At 49.5% G+C, this 26,359-nt stretch overlaps 1 protein-coding gene across 1 annotated transcript in view; it reads right to left on the bottom strand.

Moving 5' to 3' along the window:
• VAC14 (VAC14 component of PIKFYVE complex) overlaps positions 1–26,359 on the bottom strand; it is a 205,545-nt gene that overhangs the window by 82,167 nt on the left and 97,019 nt on the right. Inside the window, exon 14 of the mRNA XM_039502852.1 lies at positions 12,068–12,200. Coding sequence (XP_039358786.1) covers positions 12,068–12,200 — 133 coding nt within the window. The remainder of the gene's footprint in view (positions 1–12,067; positions 12,201–26,359) is intronic.

Genomic DNA, 26,359 nt, shown 5'->3' with positions numbered 1-26,359 from the left:
TGGGGGCTGCTGGAAGCAGTGGCCAGTAAGTCCCTCGGCCCGCGCTGCTTCCAGCAGCTCCCGTTGGCCTGGAGCAGCGAACTGCGGCCACTGGGAGCCGCGATCGGCCGGACCTGCGGACAGGGCAGGTAAACAAACCGTCCCGTCCCGTCCGGGGCTTTCCCTACGCAAGTGGCAACCCCAGTTTGAGAAACACTGATCTAGAGCAGGGGTCGGCAGCCTTTCAGAAGTGCTGTGCCGAGTCTTCAGTTATTCACTCTAATTTAAGGTTTCGTGTGCCAGTAATACATTTTAACGTTTGTAGAAGGTCTCTTTCTATAAGTCTATAATATATAACTAAACTATTGTTGTATGTAAAGTAAACAAGGTTTTTAAAATGTTTAAGAAGCTTCATTTAAAATTAAATTAAAATGCAGAGCCCCCTGGACCGGTGGCCAGGACCCGGGCAGTGCAAGTGCCACTAAAAATCATCTTGCGTGCTGCCTTCGGCATGCATGCCATAGGTTGCCTACCCCGATCTAGAGGATGGTGTGGACTGCACCTTCAGCAAGTTTGCAAATGACACTAAACTGGGAGGAGTGGTAGATACAAGGGAGGGTAGGGATAGGATACAGAGGGAACTAGACAAATTAGAGGACTGGGCCAAAAGAAATTGGATGAGGTTCAACAAGGACAAGTGCAGAGTCCTGCACTTAGGACAGAAGAATCCCATGCACTGCTACAGACTAGGGACCGAATGGCTGGGCAGCAGTTCTGCAGAAAAGGACCTAGGGGTTACGGTGGACGAGAAGCTGGATATGAGTCAACAGTGTGCCCTTGTTGCCAAGAAGGCTAATACAGCCCAAACTGCCATAAGTAGGGGCATTGCCAGCAGATCGAGGGACGTGATCATTCCCCTCTGTTCGGCATTGGTGAGGCCTCATCTGGAGTACTGTGTCCAGTTTTGGGCCCCACACTACAAGAAGGATGTGGAAAAATTGGAAAGAGTCCAGCGGAGGGCAACAAAAATGATTGGGGGATTGGAGCACATGACTTGTGAGGAGAGGCTGAGGGAACTGGGATTATTTAGTCTGCAGAAGAGAAGAATGAGGGGGGATTTGATAGCTGCTTTCAACTACCTGAAAGGGGGTTCCAAAGAGGATGGATCTAGACTGTTCTCAGTGGTAGAAGATGACAGAACAAGGAGTAATGGTCTCAAGTTGCAGAGGGGGAGGTTTAGGTTGGATATTAGGAAGCACTGGAATGGGTTACCTGGGGAGGTGGTGGTGGTATCTCCATCCTTAGAGGTTTTTAAGGTCAGGCTTGACAAAGCCCTGGCTGGGATGATTTAGTTGGGGATTGGTCCTGCTTTGAGCAGGGGGTTGGACTAGATACCTCCTGAGGTCCCTTCCAACCCTGAGATTCTATGATTCTATGGCCCCAGCTGGCAGCAGAGTGCCACTAAAAATCAGCTCCCGTGCCGCCTTTGGCACATGTGCCGCAGGTTGCCAACCCCCGGTACAGGTTATTTTATTGTTGTAATTTGTTTTCTCTGTACTGCTTTCACCTTACGACTAAGTGTGCTTGCTTAGGAAAAGCTGTGTGCTCCCTTATACCTGCAGGCAATGACACCATTTATAGCCTCTGAGCGAAGCCTGGGTAGGCAGTCTGACTTGCTGGGGAACTTGCAGTATAGGCAAGGAGCTTTGCAGCCTAGAAAAACCTCCATCAGGAGAGAGAGAGAGAGATGTACGTCTCCACCCAAGGGGCGATGGCTGGGATCTGAATTCCTATTGGTATCTTCACTTCTTGCCCTCAGCTGCTGCAGCACATGGGGGAGGAAAGCAGTCAGCCCCGAGGAGAATATCGAGCTGCAGCTTGGCAAGGGCTTTGGGCTCCTTTGGGAGCAGAGGCACTTTGCAGAGGGGAATTTTACCGAACCTGCAAAACTGGCATCTGTGAAGAGCTCCAACAATGCGGGTGAATGGGCCCTTTCCCCACAGGCAGGCAAACTGCCGAATCAGGAGCCATCTCTTGGCCTAGCGGGTCACTGCTGATCAAGTACATAGGACCCACTAGAGAGTCTAGATTTAACACACTAACAAACCTGGTTAACATCAAGTCTGCCAAACAGAACAGGGCAAGCACTCCCCAACCCACTGCAATGTAGAGAAAGGGTCACTTCCCCACACGGGCTCGCAGCAAGAGAACCGCTGTGTACATGGGGTAAGACGTGCCCCTGAGGTTTTTACTGGAGCAGATGACTGCACGGCAGCCCTGAGAACATGGTGCCTTAAGGCGTGCCCATTAGAGCGACGTCCTACCCACGATGCTTTAGTGAAAGCATGGATCAACTTCCAGGAGCTTTTTGCTGCCCAGAAGCCCACCTGACTCCTTGTCTGATGAGCTTTAGTGGCAAGGGATTTCATCTTGTTTTTATGCTTCAAGGATAGCTGGATGGATCCGGGGGGGAATGCGATGCTTTGGAAGCTGCTTTGCATTTTTGTGCTGCTACAAACCATCTCAGCAAGCCAGTAGTTGAATAGGAATATTTTGTTCTTGCTCAATGGCACAGCCCCCAGCTAGTGAGCGCAAGACTCTTTCCTTGCCACGTGTCAGGCTAGGGCAGAGAGAGGCAGGGTCGATCTCTCCTGGTTAGCCTGAAGGCTGGTATTTCTCAGGGCCACTTTCACACACTGGATGGCAATGAGAAGCAGTGAGCAAAAGGCTGCTGTGACTCCTACCCTTCTGTCCGGGCCAACAAAAGCAGCCCCTTGAAATGAAAGAACGTCTAGGAGCAGAGTGTCTGTGGGTTCAGAGGGAGAGAGGCAGTGTCTTGAGGTGCAGTAATCCCACAGGGTGCTCAAATGCCAGCAGAAAACATCTGGATGAGGGACGAGAGCCCACAGGGAAGCCATCCACCTGCTGAGACAGATGCTTGTCCAGGTGAAAAGGTGACCCACCAAGGACTCTGAAGTTTGCTGTGTGCCCTTTGCTTCTGTAGGGTTATAAAGGCTGCCTGAAAGGGCTCATCTTCCCCAAGGATGGGGCTGTATAAAGAAAGATCAGGAATTTCAGGTCAGGTGTTCCCGGGAGGAAGATGAGTGGTGACTGGGAGCAGCCAGTCCTTGAGGGAAGCAGTGGGGGTGCTGAGTCTTTAATAAAATGGCCTCTCTCCTAAGTGTTCTTTAGACCTTGGAGACAAGTAGGAGGGAAGGCCGATTACAGCTCCCTTGCACCGCCCCCCAAATGCTCGGCTTTCATTCCCTTCTCTGCTGGAGTCAAATTCACTCGCTCTACAGTCAGTGCAGGCGGGACCGACACCAGACTTCTTCCCACGAAGAGTTCTCTCCTTTGCTGTCACTGGGCCAGCCCCAGCGCTGGTAATGACAGGTATGGCTAGTGCAGACAGGGCGCCGCGTAACAGCCGACCTTTTAACCACACATCTACCAAGGTGACTGTGCTCGGGATTTCCTCCCTGGTGGAGCCAGCCCTGAGTTCTCATTCAGCAACATCTGGATGAAAACTGGCCCTCCCCCTGCCACTTTCCCCTTTGGTCGCTGGAGGGAGGGAGAGGCAATGGGGAATTTTTTTTTTTTTTTTTTAAACTAAAACCCAAAGTACAGACAATTTTGGAACAAACTGTTCTGAAGTGTCCTGTGAGCCAGCTCTGATTTTCAGCCAGCTCCGCCTCCAGGTCGTCTCTGGCCCCTGGGGCCAGGCACATCTGTCATGCTGGCTAGCGCAAGCCCCGCCTCGCTCTGGCAGTGTTTAATTGGGGGGATTGGTCTCTGGAGCAGCAGTGGAAGGCTCGGGCTTCCTTGAAGGCCTTGGGGGCAGCCAGCCAGCCTTGGACTTGAGGTGGCACAGAGCAAAGCAGGGCATGCTCAGGTGGCAGCAGAGGGGATGTCTGAGCCCACCAGCACTTGGTGTAGTGGGAAGTGGTCAACATGGAGGGTATTTCTGTGGCTCCTGCCAGAAGTTAGAGAGCCTCCTGGTTGTAAGGCAAGAGGCTTTACTAAACTGCAGCCTGCTGATCTGATCTCACGCCTTTCAGGCACACAGGGGCCCCGGAGCAGATGAAGAAGCTCCTCTTACTGCACTTTCTTTCCCCAGGCACCTTCTGAAGAAAGGAGGCCCCTAAGGAGAGCTGCACGGAGGGGGAGTGGAGACTGGGTTCTGTGTATTCCCGCAGCAATGCCCCCTTCTCTCAGGAAGGGGGTTAGCGATGGGCCTGTAAGTTACCCATAGAGGGGAAGCCATTAGCAGAAGGATGGGGGAGTGGAGCCACGCACTGCAGAAGTGGAAAGGTAGCAATGTTACTAATCTGTGTCCGTGGTGACTGCTCAGTTCTCCAGGGCTGATTTCCTCAGTCTCCCGAGGTCACGGGAAGCCAGGGCATAATGTGACTGAGCAGTACCCACCCTGGTTTGCTGCTAGGTCCAGGACCCAGGCATGATACCCGTCCTCTGGCCAGAAAGAAGGAAAGACCCTCCGTCAGAAGTGGATGCCAACATCACTCCAGAGACTGTCCTGCAGAAGATGCTTTGCACTTGTGACTTGCCAGAAATTCATTTGCCTCTAGGATCACTGAAGAACTACCCACCCGAGTCACATTCCCTGAACTTCATACACACAACATAGCTTCAGCCTCCGGGGGCAAATGAAGACTTAGCAGAAAAGAGGTGAAAACCTTCCATAATCATCAGCTACAAGGGGCCATTGCTGAGCCCAGAGAGGGGTTAGGAAATAAACCATGATCATTCCAGACATTGCCTGGCAGCCTCCATCTGACCCTTTGGACCTCCTCCTTTGCCAAGCTCAGACAACACTGGCCACACTAGAGGGAGAGTCTCTGCTTCGTTTTCTGAAGCTTTCTATCCCACAATTCCTTGTCACCTCATGTTATTCCTTCAGCCGGAAATATTCTTCTAAGCGTAACCCTTTTGTTCGCATTCTCCGCTCCCAAGCCAGGTTCCAAGAGTGTACAGCAACTCGCTGAAATGCACCTTTAGCTGTACCTGGGGCTGCAGGCAATCGAAACAGACAGAATCTGTGCCCCGTCTGGGGGATAAGGAATAAAAAGAAAGGAAAAAGGCTGGAGCCTTATGGTTAATTTGGGGTGCAACACGCACTCGTCACTAATAATGGGGTTTGTTCTTTGGTGGCTACTTGGAGATTCATTAAAAAGATGATTGTTGAGACGCACAAAGTTTTATTAATACCACGATCAATATAAATAAAACCGTAGAACTAGAAAAACAAGGTAAGAACAGCAGCAGAATCTGCATGTCTACTCACCAATCCATGGGCTCAGGGTTACCCTTAAGGCAGGGCTGGGCAAACTACGGCCTGCGGGCTGGATCTGGCCCTCGAGCTCCCGTTGGGGAGCAGGGTCAGGGCTGCTCCACATGGCTCCCAGAAGCAGTGGCATGGCCTGCCTCCGGCTCCTACACGTAGGGGCACCCAGGAGTTGCAGGGGCGGTGTCTGTGGACGGGGCAGCGTGCAGAGCCACCTGGCCACGCCTCCGCATCGGAGGCAGAGAAGGGACATGCCACTGCTTCGAGGAGCTGCTTGAGGTATGCACCACCCAGAGCCTGCACCTCTGAGCCTCCCCCCACGCCCCAACCCCCGACCCAGCCGTAATCCCCCTCCTGCTCTCCAAACCCCTCCGTCCTAGCCCAGAGCCCCCTCCCGCACCCTGGACTCCTCATTTCCGGCCCCAGCCCAGATCCTGCACCTCCAAACAGAGTCCTCACCCCCACCCCAATTTTGTGAGTATTCATGGCCTGCCGTACAATTTCTATTCACAGATGTGGCCCTTGGGCCAAAAAGTTTGCCCACCCCTGGCTTAAGGTGAGATTAAACATTAAGGTTGCCACCATCCTGCTATCCTGAGATCCTGCCACGGGTTGGGATTGATTCCCCATTTATGCACCTCTTCTCTTAGAGAGACCTATTTCTGAGACCCTATGGCCCCTTGTTCATACTTGCCATTTCTGCTACCCATGGTTGGGGTTCCGACAATTGCCGTAAGCATCTGCGCAGACAGAAGGTTCTCTACACAACGCGGTTAGGGAACTCAGGCTAAAAGACTTTACAGTCTTACAGTTTATCGCAAAAGAGACATTGTTAAATCTTCTGACCCAAGGTTATGTGCTAACTTACTGCTAACCACTGCTACCACTGGGCCTCGAGCTGAACACTACGCTTCAGGCTCACTGCCAAGCCCACTTTAACATAATCGTTACGTTTCTTTGCTTATTCCTACTTGCATCAGAGCGTTTTCATTTACGCTGGTTTAGAAAGCATCTTAACGCCTTCTAAGATAGGATTATTTCGCTGATCACCTGAGCTCAGGCCATGGGTTAGAGGTCAACAGGACAGTAATGGGGAAACCATTCTGGGATCTTCTATTACGGATTCACTTGTGGGAACTACTTTGTTTCTCCTTATAACCCAGTGCCCACTAGCAAGAGAGAGAAATGTTAGGACGTCAGTGATTGTCCAGCACCTGCACATCACGTGCTCTGGTACCATCTTACCACCCTGCCTTCACCCCAGAATCAGCCTGGCATCTGCAGGACGCCAGCACGTCATGCAGTAACAGGCAGGCTTGCTCAGTGAGTGCAGAACTGGACTGCGGTGTTAGCCAACACACATGTATTGCACAGCACATTAATATATATGACACACACCAGCTTACCATGCATTGTGCAGCCGATATTAATCTTGGTATGTATAGCGTTGGGACGTTAGGCTAACAGAATTATTGTGCTCTTCCCACAATTCTGTTCACCCACGCTAAGTATCCCACAACACTTTGCAAAACTGAACTCAGCTTTAGCACTAGCAAATATAAAACCTGTCAAGACAAGATCCGTTCATTCTGTGTCCCAGTACAGGTTGGGATGTGCCTCCACAGCACAACTAGTACTTGGAACGTGAAACCCAAAACAAAAAAGATGAGGAAGGAATAGGTGGATAAAGGAAAACAAGGTAAAGGGCTGATTGGTGGATTTCAGTCTCTGGCCCTTTGTTTTCCCATCTGTGAAATGAGGATAATCTACCTTCCTTTGCCTAGTCCCTTGCCAGGCACAACGGAGCTCTGCTGGGGGCTGCTGGAACCCAAATAATAATATAGATCAGAAGGGGAGAGAAATTGGGCTTGAGAGCTGGGGCAGGAAATCCTTCTCACGTTCTAACACAGGAGAACCTGCTTATCGTGAGGTGGAGCACAAGTTCCTGACTGCTTTCGTACATTCTCTCAGGCCTCGTGTATAAGTTTGCACTAGCCCTTCCTAGCGCCGTGATGTCTTGGTTCTGGAGCGAGTGGCACACCTTTCTCCTGTGTCTTTGAGTGCATCCCTATACCTTCCCCTTTCTCAGGGCAGGGGCTACCGTGCCCTGTGGATCAACTATGCTCACTATCAAGAGGTCTGCCTGGGTTCTGGTGCCTGTGGGTCTTCCTTTGGGAGCTTTTGACCAGCAGTAGATCCAGTGGTCAGACAGCCTTCTCAGTCCAGGGCGGGTTGATTCAAATCAAAGAAATGTAGAGCTTTGATTTTAATCAACCTTAAATCATAGATTTTAATCGTGCTTTGCATTTGAGCTTTTTAATTGCTTTTCTAAAGAAAAGTTGATTTTCATAGGCTGGTGACCATTAAAACATGTTGATTTGCAGCTAAATAGAGTCATTACATGAAATTTGGTACTGCTTTTTGCTAACAAGGAGGAGGCACTGTATGTGCTCATTTATGTTAGCAGTCATATAGCTTAAAATACATTTATTCAGATTCTTAATTCTTACATTTTTATTTTGTTAGAAAATGTGAACGACACACTCCTTGTTTACTAGATGATGATTAATCTTACTTGTGATTTGTGTCTAACTGCATTTGGATGGAAATTGGAATTCAGCTAAAAAGACACTAAAGCAGCATTTTGAAAAAAGTTATTAGCTAAATAAAACTGCCGTAACTATGGTGGATGCATAAGAAAAAAAAAAGTAACTTTATCAAAACAAGTTTTGGGTTTGTTTAGTTTGGAAAAAAGAAGACTGAGAGGGGACATGAGAGCAGTTTTCAGGTATCTAAAAGGGTGTCATCAGGAGGAGGAAGAAAACTTGTTCACCTTAGCCTCTAAGGATAGAACAAGAAGCAATGGGCTTAAACTGCAGCAAGGGAGGTTTAGGTTGGACATTAGGAAAAAGTTCCTAACTGTCAGGGTGGTTAAACACTGGAATAAATTGCCTAGGGAGGTTGTGGAATCTCCATCTCTGGAGATATTTAAGAGTAGGTTAGATAAATGTCTATCAGGGATGGTCTAGACAGTATTTGGTCCTGCCATGAGGGCAGGGGACTGGACTCGAAGACTCTCAAGGTCCCTTCCAGTCCTAGAATCTATGAATCTATTGGACGAATAGAGAGCTCTCCACTACAAATAGTGCTAGTCTGAATGCTTACTTTGGAGCACAACTTCTGTGCAGGATGAACTGAAACTGCAAGAGAACAGCTTCCCACGAGGATTGGAAAAGTGTTAACTTGTTGCTTTCTGTATTGTAAAGACTTGTCGTTAGACAATAAAATTGGCCAAGGCAGTGGTTTTCCACCTGTGGTCCACGGACCCCTGTGGGTCTGCAGACTACATCAAAGATTTCCAAAGGGTCCTCGCCTCCATTTTGTAGGGGTCTGCAAATGAAAAAAGATTGAAAAACCACTGGGCTAAGGGTTGGTTATTTGGTTTCTTGAACATTTTTAATATCAAACCACAATTATAGTCAAGCAACTGGCTCTACTTAAGAAAATAGTTGGAACAAATACACTGAAGACAATCTGAAAAGACTGCACTGAAGATAGCACCAGTGGTTCCTATGATCTATGGGTCTTGGTGACAACAGATCAAATACTGACAGTCCAGCAAACTCTTCTGTGATGGGTTAGATCACAGAACCCCCCTTGGGAGCTGCCACCTGATGTGCCAAGATTACTTCTGCCCCTGCTCTCCCTGCCAGTTTGGGACTCCAGCACCCTGTCCTGTGAGCCAGACGCGACCGTCTGCTCCAGCACAGACCCAGGGTCTGAACCACGTGCCTCAAAGCTGCAGACTTAACTGAAAGCAGCTTACAGAAGTGTTCTTGTCTAACACTCAGATGCCCAAATCCCAGTGGGGTCTAAACTCAAATAAATACCTTTTACCCTGTGTAAAGCTTATACAAGGTAAACTCAGATTGTTCACCCTCTAAAACACCGATAGAAAGATATGCACAGCTGTTTCCCCCCCACCCCCAAGTATGAATACAGACTCTGGGTTAATTAATAAGTAAAAAGTGATCTTATTAAATACAGAAAGTAGGATTTAAGTGGTTCCAGGTAGTAACAGACAGAACAAAGTGAATTACCAAGTAAAATAAAATAAAACACACCAACCTAAACCTAATACGGTAATACAACTGAATGCAGGTCAAATCTCCCCCTTAGAGATGTTTCAGTAAGTTTCTTTTCTCAGACTAGACTCCTTCCTAGTCTGGGCACAGTCCTTTCCCCGGTACAGCTCTTGTTCCAGCTCAGGTGGTAGCTAGGGGATTCCTCATGATGGCTGCCCCTCTTCGTTCTGTTCCACCCCTTTATATATCTTTTGCATAAGGCGGGAATCCTTTGTCCCTCCCTGGGTTCCCACCCCTCCTTCTCAATGGAAAAGCACCAGGTTAAAGATGGATTCCAGTTCAGGTGACATGATCACAAGTCACTGTAAGACCCCAAGCCTTATTCCTCCCAGCCTGACTCACAGGAAGGCCTGGCTGCAAACAGAGCCATCCACAGTCAGTTGTCCTGATTGATGGGAGCCATCAAGATTCCAAACCACCATTAATGGCCCACACTTTGCATAATTACAATAGGCCCTCAGAGTTATAGTTCATATTTCTAGTTTTAGATACAAGAGACAGACATTTAAAGAAAGAGGATGACCCCACCCAGTAGATTATAAGCTTTGTAATGATACCTTACAAGAGACCTTTTGCATGAAGCATATTTCAGTTACATTATATTCATTCATTAGCATATTTTTATAAAATCATATAGAGTGCAACGTCACATCTCCCTCCTCCTCCTCCTTTCTCACTTGCTTTAAACCAGTGAAAGTTAATACTGGCATTGAAACTGCCCATATTAAGCTCAAGAATTAACACCTCCTGAGATCAATGAGGCAGTTCATACCTCTCCAAGCTATTGCATCATGCTGCGTGCAGACTCAGGGAGTCCTCACTGTATCGGTTACGAGAGTCACATTGTGAACATATTCTTCATAGCCATTAGGGCTGGAGACTTCATTTCTCTGTTAATTGGAAGGTTGGATTCTGGAGCCACAAGCCAGCATGAAAAGCACTGGCATGTTAAACTGCCATGGCTTGGCCCAATTTCATCTCTGTTGGGAAACGGCCCAGCAAGCCCAGCTGCAGGAACCTTTGGTCCCCAGGCCATTTGCCCCACGCAAAGTAGCCCAGCTGACCGCAGTTCAGAGGAATGTCTGGCAGGAAATTTTACAGCCCCCAAACCAGAATGGAGACCCAGGCATAGTTCTCTACTGTGCCATGCAGGCCCTGGCCCTCTGATCAGAAACCGGACCATTCTGCCGCTCCCTCTCAAGCACAGTGCACACAGACCATGGCCTTGGGTTCCCCTTTGCAGAAGGCAGGGAAGAGAGAAAGCACTTGCTGTTACAAAAATCCCTCATAGTATAAATGTCTACAGGAGAAGGCCATTAGCACATGCCAACCTAGGCTTTGGGAAATGAGTTTCTCCTGTGACTCTTGAGATCAGACACTTAGTGGAACTGAGGTGTAATATAAGCGTGGAGTGGGGGATATACTGGGAGAGGTGAAAAAAATCTTACAGACCTTCCCCCTGCTGGGGAAAGAGTGGTGGCACTCATGCCCCACCCACAATCTCGGTGTACATGGACGTTTCACTGCTAATTGTTTTAGCAGGAATATTTAACACTGAGATCTAATGGCAACTTCAAACCCTAACTCCTCCTTGAAATGAATGGGGGAACTCTTTCCTCTCCTCTGTTTCAGGCTGTCTGCAGACTCAGGCAGACATCGCTGCCGTTAGACACAACTTGAAGGCTTTCTTTGCAAACATAAGGGTTAGGTGTGCATGTGCAGCATGCTAACTAGTACTGCAGCCTCTGATCACTACACTCCTTGTAAGCGATACGGTTAATACTTAACCCTAGACCTTTCGTAATTATTCCATCCATCCAGTCCGCCTCTGACCTCCTCTTGCCCTGGAAGAGCGAGTTCCATGGAATTCAATATCCATGCTCATTCGGTGCTCAGTTCAAGCATACCTCAATGATGCTACACAACTGGGCTCTACCCCCACTGATTTCCCCTTTGCTTCCTCTGTGACCTTCACATTGATTATTTCTGAGCAAGCACAGCAGAATTTGCTGCCCCCGCCCCAGATCCGTTGTGTTAAGGATTACATACTGCCAGCAGTCTGTCACAAAGCATGTTTTTCCAGTATCCACCACTTAATCACAGCTCCTTGGAAACAGAAATCAAACCACACAGGAGACCAAGACACCAATTCCACAGTTCCGTTCGCCTTCCCAGTTAAAAGCTCTCTCTTAAAGTGACCAATTTTACCAGGCGGTGCCAATTGTTGAGTGTACACATCTCACTGACAACGCTCTGAACGGATTATCAACGCACACAAATACTACACCACACTGTACCCTGCACCAGCTGAAAAAAGAGGGTCCACACACCCACAGAATAGCCTTTTTCATACTTCCACTGTTTTGTTAGTTTCTCAGTAAGATAGGATCTGAAACAAGAGCTTAATTAGGAAATATTTAACCTCAGGGGATAGGAGTGAAAAATATGGTGTCTCAACATGTGAAAAATTAATTCACTTGCTTTAAAAATATCAACTGCAATGACTGGCAAACAAAGATGGCTTGCAGAGAGGTCTTTGACCACAAAGAACCAGGCAAGTGTTAGGCTAAAATGGCACATACCACCTAGAAGGAAGATGTTCTTAACATAAGCTGTGGTCTGAGAAAGATGGTGTTCTGACCTGATGATGAATGCTCCTCTGGTCTCCAGCAGCTTCCGCTCACTGCTGAATCTCTTGAGGAGGTTGATCATGAATTTGTAGAAGTAGGAGTTCATGGTGGGGGTGGAGGGGGAGCACTCCATGCCTTTCATACCTGGAGGGGGAAGGAGAGCAAGTTACTGAACACAGTCACAAGTGCAGCTGGCTTTGAATTGGAATTCTGTCCATGTGACATGCATTGACTCTTCTGGCATGAACCTGTCAGGGTGGGGGAAGGAGAGCGGCAGTGAGTCAGGTAGGAGGATTTAAGGCAAGATCCAATGGTCTTTCCGTGAGGTATTTATATCTATGTAGCTTATTCCCATAAATCTCTGGTACCTTTATACCAAGATAACCGCATCCACACAGGAGGTTACACAGATTTATGTGGGTCAGTTTCTAAACAGATATAGTTAAATCGATGCAAAAACTATCAGCTCTCCATGTAGTCTAAGCTTTATTTTTACTGTGACTCTACACACCAGTACACATACCCCTCCGCCCCACACACGCACACGCACTGCCACTGTGAATAGATAATTCATTCAAGTAGCTGAGCCAGGGCTTAGCGCAGGAACTGAATTAATGAAGATATTCCTTGTGCTGCTGATTTCATTTCTTTACGTTCTCCTTCAGGAAGTTTCACGCCAAGGTCTGGCACTAGTGAACACAGCTCAAGTTGCAGCATTTGGTGATCACAAAGTGTAATCCTAAGAACTACTAACTGGCAAGCCCGAATTGAACACTGACTTACAAGTGCCTTTATTAAGGACTTTTCCTTTTCCTCTTTACAGGGAATTTGTTGGGAGACAAGGTAGGTGTGTGGGGAAATGTGCATCAGAAAGATACTTTCATTTGGTGATCAAAGCAAAGAGGTTAGTAGTGAGCATAGAGGCAGTGCAGCCCAGTGGATAGCGCACTTCACGTCGGGCTCTGCCAGAGGTGAAAGTAAGCCGGTACAGCGTACCAGCAAGAGCCAGTATGCCGTGCCGAACCGCATCGGCTTCTGCGGCAGAGATTTAAAGGGCTTGGGTCAGGGAGACCCAAGCCCTTTAAATCCCAGTCCGCAGCTCCAGCGGCCAGGCTGGGGCTGGAATTTAAAGCGCTCCTCCGAGCTTCCCGCTGCAGCCGGAAGCCCGCAGGAGCCCTTTAAATGCCGTCCCCGGCCTGCCACGGCGGTCGGGCGGCGGGGAACTCAGAGGAGCCCTTTAAATCCTGGCCACGGCGGTCGGGCGGCGGGGAACTCAGAGGAGCCCTTTAAATCCTGGCCCCGGCCCGCAGCTCCAGCGGCCGGGCTGGGGCCGGGATTTAAAGGGCTCCTCCAAGCTCCCCACTGCGGCGGGAAGCCCGGAGGAGCCCTTTAAATCCTGCCTGCCAAAGCTAGGCCAGCATTTAAAGGGCTGCGAGGCTTGAGCCTCAGGCCCTTTAGTTCGCCCCAGGGGCTACCAGCCACCTCTGCAGCTGGGAGCCCCCTGGGAGTTCCCAGCCACAGCTGGTGCCCCAGGGCCTTTAAATCTTGAGGCCCCGCCTCTTCTGGTTGAGGCCCCTCCCCAGGACTCCGGCACCCCTGGGCTCTGCCCTTAACCCGCTGAGACAGGCTCTCCGGGGCAAGTCCTGTCTTTTACTGAGTGTCTGTACAGCTCTCAACACACTGGGCCCCAATCTCTATTTGGGGCTTCAGGTGTTACTATAATAATTTATTAGCATTATCAAGTTATTACCATGGGCACCATTACTTTACAACCCTATTCTTCAGCAGTTTTACACACTTGTAAGAGAATTAGAAGCCTCAATTCACATAGCCTAATCTCACTGAGAGACAAGTGATAACTTGATAAGATACTATTTGCATGTTAACTGAACTGTGTAAGGGTGTTGGCGTGCCAGTTAGCTGGAGAGGCGTGACAAATGCACTTCCGAGTTCAGGATACCCAGACAGACAGTGTTTAAGACAATTTCACCCCAGAAACAGAAACTTCAACCTCAGAGAAGTTGTCCAATACCGCCTGCTTTCAAGTGATGGAACTAAGGTATCTATTTAATTTATTTAATTACTAGTAGAAGTAATTAAGAATTGCTGTGAGAGAGGGAGAGAGCCATAATGATACAGCTGGGCACCACTAAAGAGCCCATCCAGAGCCAGGAGCAAAGTCTTCAGTGTTTCTCAACAGATCGAATGATAACGTAGAGTTTGATTTTTTTAATCCATTTGTACTGAGCTGGGAGTTGGTCATCAGGTCATGGTGTTCCCAATTAAAAGCATAGTGAAAAGTAAGACTGAAAATTTACTGAATGGTTTCTTGTTGGGCCAGCATGGTCTCCATGCCAGTGATCCAGATTTTGGCACAAGTGGGTAACGTTCAGCCTCCCAGCTGGCAAAAGCTAAACACATACAAATCCCAGGGGGAAATGAAATGAGACACCAACATGGCTGGGATGTGCAGAGGAAACTAGGGGAATCAGGCATCTATTCCCATTGAATTTCAGCCATTCCCTTAGGGGGCTTTGAAATCCCAGCCCATACTCTCAAATAACCTTGAATGGCCAGCTCCCAGAAAGCAAGTGCTAACCACAGCAGTGTATTCCCTCTCAGCTGCAGGTAAAATGATTCAGATTAAAAAAAAAAGCTAGATTGCCAAAACAAAATATTCCAGTACAAAGGTGTGTGTGTTCAAGTGACTACATTAACCAGAGCAGAAATATATCCATACCCTCCATATAGCCAGTACAGCTGTTCCTCCTTGTTCACAGGAGATACAAAATAGAAACATATACAGCAGCCCATCTTTAAACACAGTGTGTCACCCCAGTGCTCTGCAGACCGCACTGAGTAGCTGTTCATTACCGGATCCAAATTAGAGTCCTAGCAGCAGTCGCCAAAGCTTTAAACGGGTAGAGCACCCTGTGACAGGCACAAGTCCCTGCAATATCTTGGACAAGCCTTATTGAATGATGTTTGCGTATCATTGTGGGCCAGGGATTGTATGTAATTCCATGGGGCAGGGGGACTGCAGTCCTCCAGGAGCTAAGGACAGTGGGGTTGGGGTGATTGAGCAAATTCACGCAGGGTGTAACTCCTCTGGAGAGGCTACTTATATTGGTTCAGAGTGGATTCTCAGAGACCAACAAAGAAAGGACTTTTGGATAAATAGCTTGAGTTTTAACTGACTCAGGGCCAGCTTTCAGATCCAGCAAACGGACTGGATCTTCTGTCTAAAGGGGCCCCCAATCATTCCTGGGAGGGTTTGGAAGGACTTGACCTATTCATGGGGGTGCTTGTTCTGAATTAAGAGCGGACATGAACTTGTGGCCACAGAAAATGCCTTGGTGGGGTTTGAAGGACTGATCACCTGCCAGAGCCCTTGCTGGAGTTAGGGTGATCTCTGGTAAGCTAATTAACATGTATGTAAATTCTTTTATTGTTGTAATATCTTTTGTCTAATGCTTTCACCTTAAGAATAAATGTGCTTGCTTAGAAAATGTGCGGTACCTATGGGAAATTATGCTGTTTATAGCCTCCGAAGGCAAAGCAGGCCTGCTGAGACAGTCTCACTTGCTGGAGAACCAGCGAGGAGGCAGGGAGCTGTGCAGCCTGGAAAAAACCCAGTCAGGATGGAGACAGACACGTGTTTCAGCACCAGAGAGGTTGACAGTTGGGGTTCTGGAAGCTTGAAAGTGGATGCCCTTGATCATGCCAGCTCCACCCACTGAGGCAGGATTTTCCCCAACCATACTCCATCCCCATCAGGCCCTCATCTCTTCACCTGCTCAGGCAGAAATTTGGACCTAAAGGTCAGACCCTTCTTAGAGGGGGCCTCTCTCTCCTCATGACCATGTCTGCTGAGTTCCTCCAGCACTCCCGGAACGGACAGTGTCAAGGACACAACGAGCCTTTCCTGGGAAGCGGTCTCTCTCAGCAGCAGGCCTCCAGATACAGGGCTCCCTTCCACAAGAAAGGAACAAACTATGGTCTGATCTTTGACTCTCAATGCAAGGCCCATCTATGTCTTAGTGTTAAGTGTCGCTAGGCTGATCTATGTAATGCAGCCTTCTTGAGATTATCCCGTTTTATTGCACCACCGTGTGTGCTGTTCTTCATGCTGTCCTGGTAGTGCTTTCTGGGGCAGCCTTGATTCCCGTGTCCTTGTGCTAATTCTCCACAGAAAATTTTTCTGGGCAGTCGATATTCAGGCATCCGAATGGCATGTCCAACCCAGCATAGCTGGGCTTTTACCAGCAAGGTCTTGATGCTTGTGGCATTTGACGTTTGGAGAACCTTCAGGTGGGTAATTTTGTCTTCCCAGTGGCTCCCCATAATGGCGCAGAGACCGCATATGGAAGGCCTCTAGCTGTCTGATATGCCATTTGTATGGAGGCCAGGTCGCTCAGCCGTAGAGGAGAGATGTGAGCACAGAAGCATTGTAATGTTTTATTTGGTGAGAGGGTTCTGTTGTGGGATTGCAGGACTTGGTTGCTAGTGACTGAGAAACTCCCTCCCCATGTTGCAGCAAAATTTGAGATAAAAAAGGAATGGTTCTCCCATGGTACATCGACAGTCGGCTCAGCCTTATGCATGCAAGCATCACCATCAAGCATTTGCCCTTTATCTGCGTTCTGCAGAGCCACTGAGATCCAAATACTGGTCCAGTTTTCCCCTAGGAAACCAAGTAAGGTAGGGTGTACCAGTGCCTCCAGGGGAAGAGCATCCGAAATGCTGATCAGGAGGGAGAAGGGAAGAAGCACCTATGTGCAGTTAGGCTAAACCTATCACTTTCAAGAGCAATCTGCTGCTGTAGGAAGTCCATGACAACATGGAGAAAAAGGGGAAGTCATCTCCCATTTCGGGGGTGGGGAAGCAGAGGTATCAAGGTCTTTCAGTGCTTAATTATGTGTTTATCCAAAACTGCACTGGATTTTTCTCAGCAACCTAAACCTATGCAAAAAAATGTCAATAGCTATAGAATATCTCAACCATAATTTTGGACAAAAAAGAGCTACCCCAGCTTCACCTTCTTTCTTGCAGGGGGAGAAATATGAAGATGCCAGGTTGGGAGCAAAGGCAAACTTTGAAAAATGTAGTAGTACAGCTGTACACGGCCAAAGAGCTGGAAAGACCTCGCATTCTTCTCTTGGAACTTTTCAATGAAAAAGGTCTGTTTGTCAATAAATAGCAAGAGACCCCTTGGGTCTAGGAGCACTGTGACTGAACCAGAAAGGGAAGGGCACTCTCACTTTACACACTGGTGGAACAGATGGGTACTGAACAACAGCACGTTCCCATTAGAGAATATCCTGAGCTTACTCGGGCAGAGCACTGTTGGATCAACACCTTCCTCCCACGCTCCCTTTAATTCTTGGTAGCCCTCTCTGGGGGGCTTCATTTGGAAAGCTGTAGGGTTTTCTGACAGGCATTCTATAAGCTCTGTACATGAAGGTTATTTTCACAATTAGTTTTCAGAGACTTACAGGTTCAGTTGGCTCTTCCAACTCCTCTGCGGTGGAGCTTCATTGCATCCTAAGCATTCCCAGCCAGCAATCAGCCATGTGCCTCTCTCAGATGTCTTTAAATACTGCCATAAAGTTAAACCACTGGAGTTCTTATTGCCAGCTACTTATTTCATTAGCTGCCCTGCCTCTAATTTTTAGTCCCCTCCCCAGGCCACCTTGCTGTGCTTAGCTCTACAGCGAACCCAAAACATGCAGCAGCCTATTCCTGTTTATTATTTGTATTTCCAGAGCACCTAGGAGCCCTAGTCACAGATCAGGACCCATTGTGCAAGGCGCTGCACAAACAACAGTCCCTGCCCCAAGGGTCTTACAATCTAAGTGGACTACAAGATGGCCATAGCTCCACAGCCAGAGAAGACATACCATAGAGCTGAAAACAACCTACGCGCCATGAGATTTCGTTTACTTTCAGGTACGTTCCTTCATCCCGCAAACCAAAGATCAAAAAATTACATATCAATTTAGAAGCACTGCAACTGAAGCAGATTGGATAGTGTTTTCACAAAGGTGTGTTTGGAGAAAGGTGGCACTTCTCCTGAATGGTTCCCAAAAAAGGTGTGTCCCCACCATGACAGAGTTCACAAGCTTTGTATATGGAGAGCTTCATGGACCTACAAGATTGCTACATGGAAACAAGATGTGAGCTGAGAAGGCAAAGCCATATCCCCACAGAACTACCCACCTACCACCCAAGGTCTCATTCATACTATGGTTTCAGTGCTATTCTAACTCCATGGCCTTCCCACTCACCTTCTGTCACCGCAAGGTGCTTGCACATTCTAGAGCAATAAAATCCTAGGATCAGCACTCCAGTATTTATATGAAGATGCGTGAGACACAGGCGGGAAGAGGTGTTAAGAAAACTGTGGATTAATTAATTGAAGTTTACACTATTTCTTTTTTTTTTTTAAGCCTAGACTTTGCAGATTTGTAACCTGCCAGATCGGCTGCTAACTTACTGATCATGATGCAGACAACGAAGAACACAAGTGCTTCGCTGCTCTTTGGCGGGAGTGTGGGTAGCTGTGTGAAGAACCGTCTCTGCTCATACGCGCTGCAAACACCAGCCCTAGAGCTTGGCTTCAGTGGCATTAATTAGAGCAAACGGGAACATCCAATGTTCTTGTGGACCAAAATGAAGAGTGTAGGCATTTAACATGGGTGCAGACCCTGTACTCTTCTCCTCCTCTCTCCCAAAGCTTGGCTGAGAAGTCTCCCTGGGACACAGTAAAATCCTAAATCTTCTCTTGACATAGTTCCTAAATGGGATTCAAGAAAAATCCCAGACCTTTCACCAGAGAGCTGAAGCATCTGCACCCTCGACACAGGATGAGTAGTGTAGGTTGGAAAAGGAAGTTGCAGCTCTGAAGAGTTCATAACCAGACATGATCCTTATAACCACTTTGGATAAATGCTGATGGCTGGAAGGAAAGTAGGAGTGATGGGGCATACAGCTCCTTCATTGTAGAAGGAACAAAACGAAGAGGTGTGGGAAGCACATCTTCCCCTTGAAAGGAGTGACCCTGCAAGACCTGAAGAACACAGAATTAGAACTGCAGGCAGAGTGCACATTCTCAGCTCTCCAGAAAGTATCTGGAGAAACCCAGCCCAGATGAGGCTCTGAGCTCACTTTCCAGATTCTCGGTACATAATGTCAAACAGCTCATTTGAACTGTAAAGCTGCAAAATCCCTGCAACAATGGCCACACCAGCTTTAAAGCACTTCTTCCCCCTGCTGATTTGCGCATGCAAATCAAAGAAAAGGCACTTAGAAAAGACACATGGTATTTGCAATGGTCAGCTGTTTGGAAGAAAAAACGGTCACCTACCTTTCATAACTGTTGTTCTTCGAGACGTGTTGCTTATGTCCATTCCATTCTAGCTGTGTGCACGCCCACGGGCACCGCTGTCAGAATTTTTTTGCCTTAAGGTATTCGTAGGGCTGGCTCTGGCGCCCTCTTGAGCCCCGCGCTTGTGTGCCGCCAGGCCTGCGTCCTCTTGGTTCCTTCTTGCCGGCAACTTGTCAGTGGGAAAGGAGGGCGGGTCATGGAATGGACATGGGCAGCACATCTCAAACAACATCAGTTACGAAAGGTAGGTAACCGTTTTTCTTCAAGTGCTTGTTCATGTCGATTCCATTCTAGGCGACTCACAAGCAGTATCCCTGGAGGCGGGCTCAGAGTTCACAGTTGTGCAGCTTGCAATGCTGCTCTACCAAAGCCAGCATCATCCCAGGCCTGCTGGGTGATCGTGTAATGGGACACGAACATATGGATGGATGTCCAGGTAGAGGCCCTGCAGATATCTTGAATCGCCGCCTGGGCCAAAAAGGCTGCTGACGTGGCTTGTGCTCTGGTCGAAGGATCGGTTACGATCGCCAACAATGGCACGTTTGCCTGTTCATAGCAAAACCTGATGCAGCCGGTTATCCACGATGAAAATTCTGAGCAGAACAGAAAGGCTCTTCATTCTGTCTGCTACCGTGACGAAGAGCTGCATCGACTTACGAAACAGCTTAGTCCTTTCAATATAAAAGGCTAGTGATCTCCTGATGTCAAGAGAGTGCAGTCTATGCCCCTTGTCCGACTTATGAGGTTTCGGAAAGAAGACTGGTAAATACATGTCCTGGTTAGTATGAAGCTTGGACAGAAAGGCTGGGTGCGGCCGCAGTTGAACGTTCTCCTTAGAGAACACTGTATACAGCGGTTCCAAGATGAGTGCTCCAATTTCAGAGACCCTACAGGCTGATGATATCGCCACCAGAAAGGAGACCTTCGATGAGAGCAGCAGAAGGGAACAGAAGCCCGTTGCTCAAAGGGAAGACTGGGGAGCCTTGACAGCACAAGGTTCAGGTCCCAAGATGGGACAGGGTCATGGACTTGAGGGTAGAGCCACTCCAGACCTTTCAGAAACTGGATCATCATGTCATGAGCAAAGACTGAGCGGCCCTGTACCGGAGGGTGGAAGGCTGAAATAGCAGCCAAGTGGACCTTAACCAACAAAAGAGACAGGCCCTGGAGCTTGAGATGCAAAAGATAGTCCAGGATTGACTGGAGTGAGGCCTGTTCGGGATGAAGATTTTGGTCCGAAGCCCAACATGTGAACAGTTTCCACTTGGCCAGGTTGGTCGCCCTGGTGGAGGGCTGCTACCCATCAGGATCTGTTAAACACTGGCCCAGCATGCCTGCTTTTCCACATTTAACCATGCAGCAACCAAGCCATCAGGTGCAGAACTGCTAGATTCGGGTGCAGTAGTCGGCTGTGATTCTGGGACAGCAGGTCCAACCAGAGAGGCAGCTGCAGCAGAGCAGACACCAAGAGGTCCAACAGGGTGCCGAACCAGTGCTGGCGAGGCCAAGCCGGAGCTATCAGGATTATCTTTGTCTTGCCCTGCTTGATCTTCATGAGGACTCTGTGGATTAGAAGCACTAGTGGAAAAGCGTATAGCAGATCCCTTGACCACAGGAGTAAGAAGGCGTCTGACAGGGAGCCTCTGTAGATCCCACAAATGGAGCAGAAGATGTGACACTTCCTATTTTGCCTGGACACGAATAAGTCCCACACCTCTGTGGATCATACTGAGCACTTCTGGATGGATTGAACACTCGTGGCGAGATGAGAAGGTCCTGCTGAGGCAATTTGCTAACACGTTCCTGCCCCCAGGAGGTGCGAGGCCATGAGATGGATGGCATGCTGTACACAAAAGTCCCACAACCAGAGAGCTTCTCAGCAAGGGGCTGACAAGTGGGCTCCGCCTTGCTTGTTGATAATAAACATTGTGGCAGTATTATCCGTCAGGATTTGGACCACCCTGCCCCTCGGGTGAGGCAGGAATGCCTGGCATGCCAAGCACACTGCCCTGAGCTCTCTGATGTTTATGTGGAGAGTGCGATCATCTTGCGACCAATGACTGCATGCTGAGATCACAGAGGTGAGCTTCCCCACCCCAGGTCCGAAGCATCAGCAACCAGGGTCACCTACGGGGCCGGAACCACAAATAGAACTCCCTCCGACACTGAGCCCGGGGCCGACCATCACTTCAGGGATGACCTGCTGTGATCTGGTACCCTGACTACCTAGTCCAGATTGTGTCTGTTGGGGACACAGACCAATGCCAGCCATGCTTGCTGGGGTCTCAGCTAAAGCCGTGCGCGCGCTGCCACGTAAGTACAAGCTTCCATGTGGCCTGACAGCTTCAGGCACATGCAGGGAGTAGTGAGTGGGGAGGGCCCTCACGTGAGAAATTAGGTCGGACCTAGCCTGGAAACAGGCCTCCGGGAAGAAGGCTCTGGCTTGTGTAGAGTCGAGTATGGCTCCTATGAACTCTATACGCTGCACAGGGGTCAGAGGTGATTTCTTTTCATTTATCAACAGACCCAAATGGTGACAGCTGGAGTGCACCAGATCGAGGCTCCTATGCACCTGGGCCTGAGACCTTCCTGTGATGAGCCAGTCATCGAGATACGGACAAACCTGAACACCTCGACACCTCAGGTAAGGGGCCACTAGTGTCATACCCTTTGTGAACACACTCAGGGCGGACAAGAGGCCGAAGGATAGCGCCGTGAATTGGAAATGGCGTTGGCCCACCACGAAACGGAGGAACCGTCTGTGCCCCTAGAAAATGGAAATATGGGTCCTTCAAGTCGAGGGCGGAGTACCAGTCTCAATGATGGAGGCCAGGAGACCATGCGAAACTTCAACTTCTTGAGATATTTGTTGAGGCGGTACAGGTTCAGAATGGGTCTTAGGCCTCCTTTTGCTTTCGGGATTATGAAATATTAGGAGTAGAACCCTTTCCCCCCTTCATGTCTCAAGGGAACTCCTACTTCCCCCAGCCGTAGGAGGGTTTCCACCTCCTGAACGAGGCGTTGTTCGTGAGAAGGGTCCCTGAAGAGGGACAGGGAAGGGCGGTGGGAGGGAGGAGTGGTCAAGAACTGCAGGGTGTAGCCCAGGGATACTATGCTGAGCACCCAGTGGTCTGAGGTTATTTGAGACCATGCTGACCATGGAGGGTGGATCCTGGAGTCTGACTGGGGCATTGTCCTCGTGCACACCACCAAAACGCCTGTCTCGAGCCCCTTGGATGTCTTGCAGGACCACACTGGGCAGGCAAATGGGAGGAAGCGGGGTGACTGAGTTTAAACCCCGTCTCTCTTCTCTTCAAGAGACCTTGCCGAGGAGGCCCCCAGGACCTGGGTGGCGGAGGCAGCCAGAACTGCTTCCTCGCAGCGTGTGGAGGCCAAGCGAGTGCAAAGTGGCTTGAGAATCCTTCAGGCCATGCCACCTCGCATGAGTCTGCTCCGAGAAGAGAGCATTCCCTTCAAACAGAAGGTCCTGGATGGAGGACTGCATTTCCTGGGATAGACCCAAGGACTGCAGCCAGGAACTGTGCCTCATCACCATGGCCGAGGCAACAACTCTGGCTGCTACATCGTACGCGTCTCAGGTCATCTGGAGGGAGCCCCTCGTGACCATCTTACCCTCCTGCAGAATGGGTGCAAACTCCTGGCCAAGGTCTTGAGGCAGGGAGTCCTTGAACTTGCTGAGGGAGTCCCATAAGTTAAAACTGTATCTCCCCCACAAGGCCTGATGGTTTGACACCCAGAACTGGAGACTGGCTGTTGAATAAGTTTTTCTTCCAAAAAGGTCCAGCCTCTCAGCATCCTTATTTTTAAGGCATGGCACTTGCCTGCCCCTGCCTATCCCTCTCATTAGCCACCGATACCACTAGCGGCCCAGGAGGCGGATGGTGCACAGGTTTTCAAACCCTTTGGCAGGGACATAGTATTTCTTTTCGGCCCACTTGGATGTGGGTGGAATAGATGAAGGGTTTGCCAAAGTGCCATAGCAATCCTTAAAACCACTTCATGGGCTGGCAGTGCAACCCATCTCAGGGCTGCCGCCGCTAAGATGTCAAAAAGTGTCCAGCGGTTCCACCAGCTCTTCAGCCTCTGAACCCAGGTTGGAAGCCACCCTCTTACATAGGGCTTGGTGCACCCTGAAGTCATCCAGACAGGTGGAGTGCCAGGACCCCGCTACTGCCACGTCCGGTGACGAGGACGATGACAACACTATGGGGGGAGGGCCTGGCGCACTTTCCCTCATTTGGAAGGGCTCCTTTGGCGTCGGCACTTGTCCTACGGTCCCCGCATCAGAATCCGTGCCATGTTCCAAACCTGGTACCGGCGGTGCAGGCAGTCGCTTCTCACGGCAAGGGAAGAGTGATGCTAACACGGCATCAGCATCAGTGGCAGACTCCTGCTGCCAAGAGTCCATTGCAGGTGCCGTGCTGGTCCCCGGAGGCTAAGGGGGTGGGGACGTGGAAGCTTGTGTTTGGCTACTGACTCTAGGAATGGGGGGCCAGTGCCTAACAGGTGGTGACTGGTGCCATGGTAGTGAAGAATGATCCTGCATCAGTGGTGACTGATGCACCAAAGGCCGTCGGGGGATGGAGACCTTCACTCGGGCATTGGTTGACAGGAGGAGGGCGGGTACCGGGAGTGTGGAGACCGGTGCCTTTTTGCAGGTGATTTGCGCCACATCAGCAGGGACCATGAGTGCTGTATCTGTAACCTGGAACGTTTGGCTGGGGATCGATGCCTCTGCTCCAGAGACCGACGACTCTCCACTGCCCTTTGAGGACTGATGGCTGGCTTGCCCTTGGACTGGGGAGCCCTAGCTCTATCTACCACTGGATGCGGCATAGGAGGTGCCAGAAGGGCTATAAGGTCCCTAGCCGCCTCGGGCGTTGAAGGTACTAACAAGTGCCAGGGTCCCCTACTGTTCCCAGGAGTCAGAGGTCGATCTCTGGGTGGGCTGAGGGGTCCAGCTGGAGAAATACCTCCTTGGAGCTCTGGGGTGGGCGAGAGGTCCAAACAAGGTCCTTTACTCTGTGCTGGGAAGCCATGCTGCTCTCTCTAGTACTTCTTGGGCCAGCAAGGGGGAGCAGCACTGGGAGGAACTCTGGGCTGGCAGGGTGCTCTATACCAATGCAAACTAGGCGTTGAATTGCAATGGGACGGCTCCCACACCAGGCAAAGTGCAGTCTCTATGAGGAGGGCTTTAGGACAAATGTCACACCCTTTTTGGGTCCTCGGCCTAAAGTTTTTGCAGATTCTGCACTTATTTTTCACGTGCAACTCCCCCAAACACTTTAGGAAACTGCTGTGGGGTCACTAACCTGCACACTTCCTGCAAGCTGAGCACGGTTTGAAGCCCAGGGACCGGGGCATGCCCTGCCCAGGGCAAAGTCCCCGCTGGGACTACCTAACAACTAATTACTAACTATTGTCAACTTTATACAAAAAGAACAGTCAGTAGGCCAACAGAAACCGCAATCACACTTGCAAAGCAAGAGGAAGGTGCCCCGACCAACGGTCACACGGTAAGAAGGAACAGAGCGTAGGGCCAGTGGCACCTCATGTACCGACGCATGAGTGGGGGGGTCCAAAGGACATCAGAGCCGGCCGTACAGATATCGCCAAGGCAAAACCTTCTGACAACAGTGCACGGGGGTGTGCACACACCTAGAACGGAATCAACATGAGCAACATCTCAAGGAACAAGAAACACCGTTCCCTACCTTCTTGTAACTGTTGTTCTTCGAGATGTGCTGCTCATGTCCATTCCATTTTAGGTGTGTGCATGCCGCGTGCACAGTCATCAGAAGGTCGTCTCTGGCCTGCTGTGTAACGGCGTATTGTGATATAAAGGTGTGGATCGACGACCACATCGCTACCCCACAGAGGTCCTGAATGGGGACTTGTGCCAGTAATGCTGCTGAGGATGCCTGCACCCTTGTGCCATGTGCTGTCAGTGCTGGGGCAGGTATCTTTGCTAAGTCATAGCATGCCTGGATATGGGATGGGATCCAAGAAGAGATCCTTTGAGACGAAACTGAAAGCCCCTTCATCCACTCCACAATTGCAATTAAGAGTTGCATTGATTTCCAAAATGGCTTCATTCTTTCAATGTAGAAGGTTAATGCTTGTCTGATATCCAGGGAGTGGAGCATTCGTTCCCTGTTGCTAGCGTGCAGCTTATGGCGGGGAGGGGAAGAGGAGGAGAACGACCACAGGAAGACCAAATGTCCTGGTTCATGTGGAATTGAGAAACTACCTTTGGGAGAAAGGCTGGCTGTGGTCACAACTGCACCTTGTTCTTATAGAAGGCCATGTCTGGGGGCTCCAAGGTTGAGGCCTTAAGCTCAGACACCCTCCTGGCTGAAGTTATAGCCACCAAGAACATTACTTTCCAGGAAAGGAAGAGAAGAGAGCATGTTGCTAAGGGCTTGAAAGGAGGTCCCGTTAGCCTAGAAAGCACCAGGTTGAGATCCCAGGGGAGAATTGGCTGTCTTACTTCAGGGTACAGCTATCTAATCCTTTGAGGAAGCGGCACACCATGGGGTTCGCGAAAACAGAGCGACCAGCCGAAACAGGGTGGAAAGCTGAGACAGCGGCCAGGTGCACCTTTACTGACTATACCGACAGACCTTGCTGTTTCAGATGCAGCAAATAGTCCAGGATAAAGGGAATTGATGACTGTAAGGGTGGAGTGTCTTTTTGTAATGCCCAAATGGAGAATCTTTTCCACTTGGCCAGATAGGTGGCCCTAATGGATGGCTTCTTGCTGCTAAGGAGGACCTTTCTAACAGATTCTGAGCATGTGAGCCCTGAGGGGTTAGCCATGGAGTTTCCATGCCGTAAGATGGAGAGACTACAGATTGGGATACTGGAGGCGGCCGTGGTCCTGGGTGATCAAGTC

The sequence above is a fragment of the Mauremys reevesii genome, linkage group 16 (assembly GCF_016161935.1).
Source record: "Mauremys reevesii isolate NIE-2019 linkage group 16, ASM1616193v1, whole genome shotgun sequence".
Classification (NCBI taxonomy): domain Eukaryota; kingdom Metazoa; phylum Chordata; order Testudines; family Geoemydidae; genus Mauremys; species Mauremys reevesii.
This window is presented reverse-complemented; position numbering and strand designations above follow the sequence as displayed.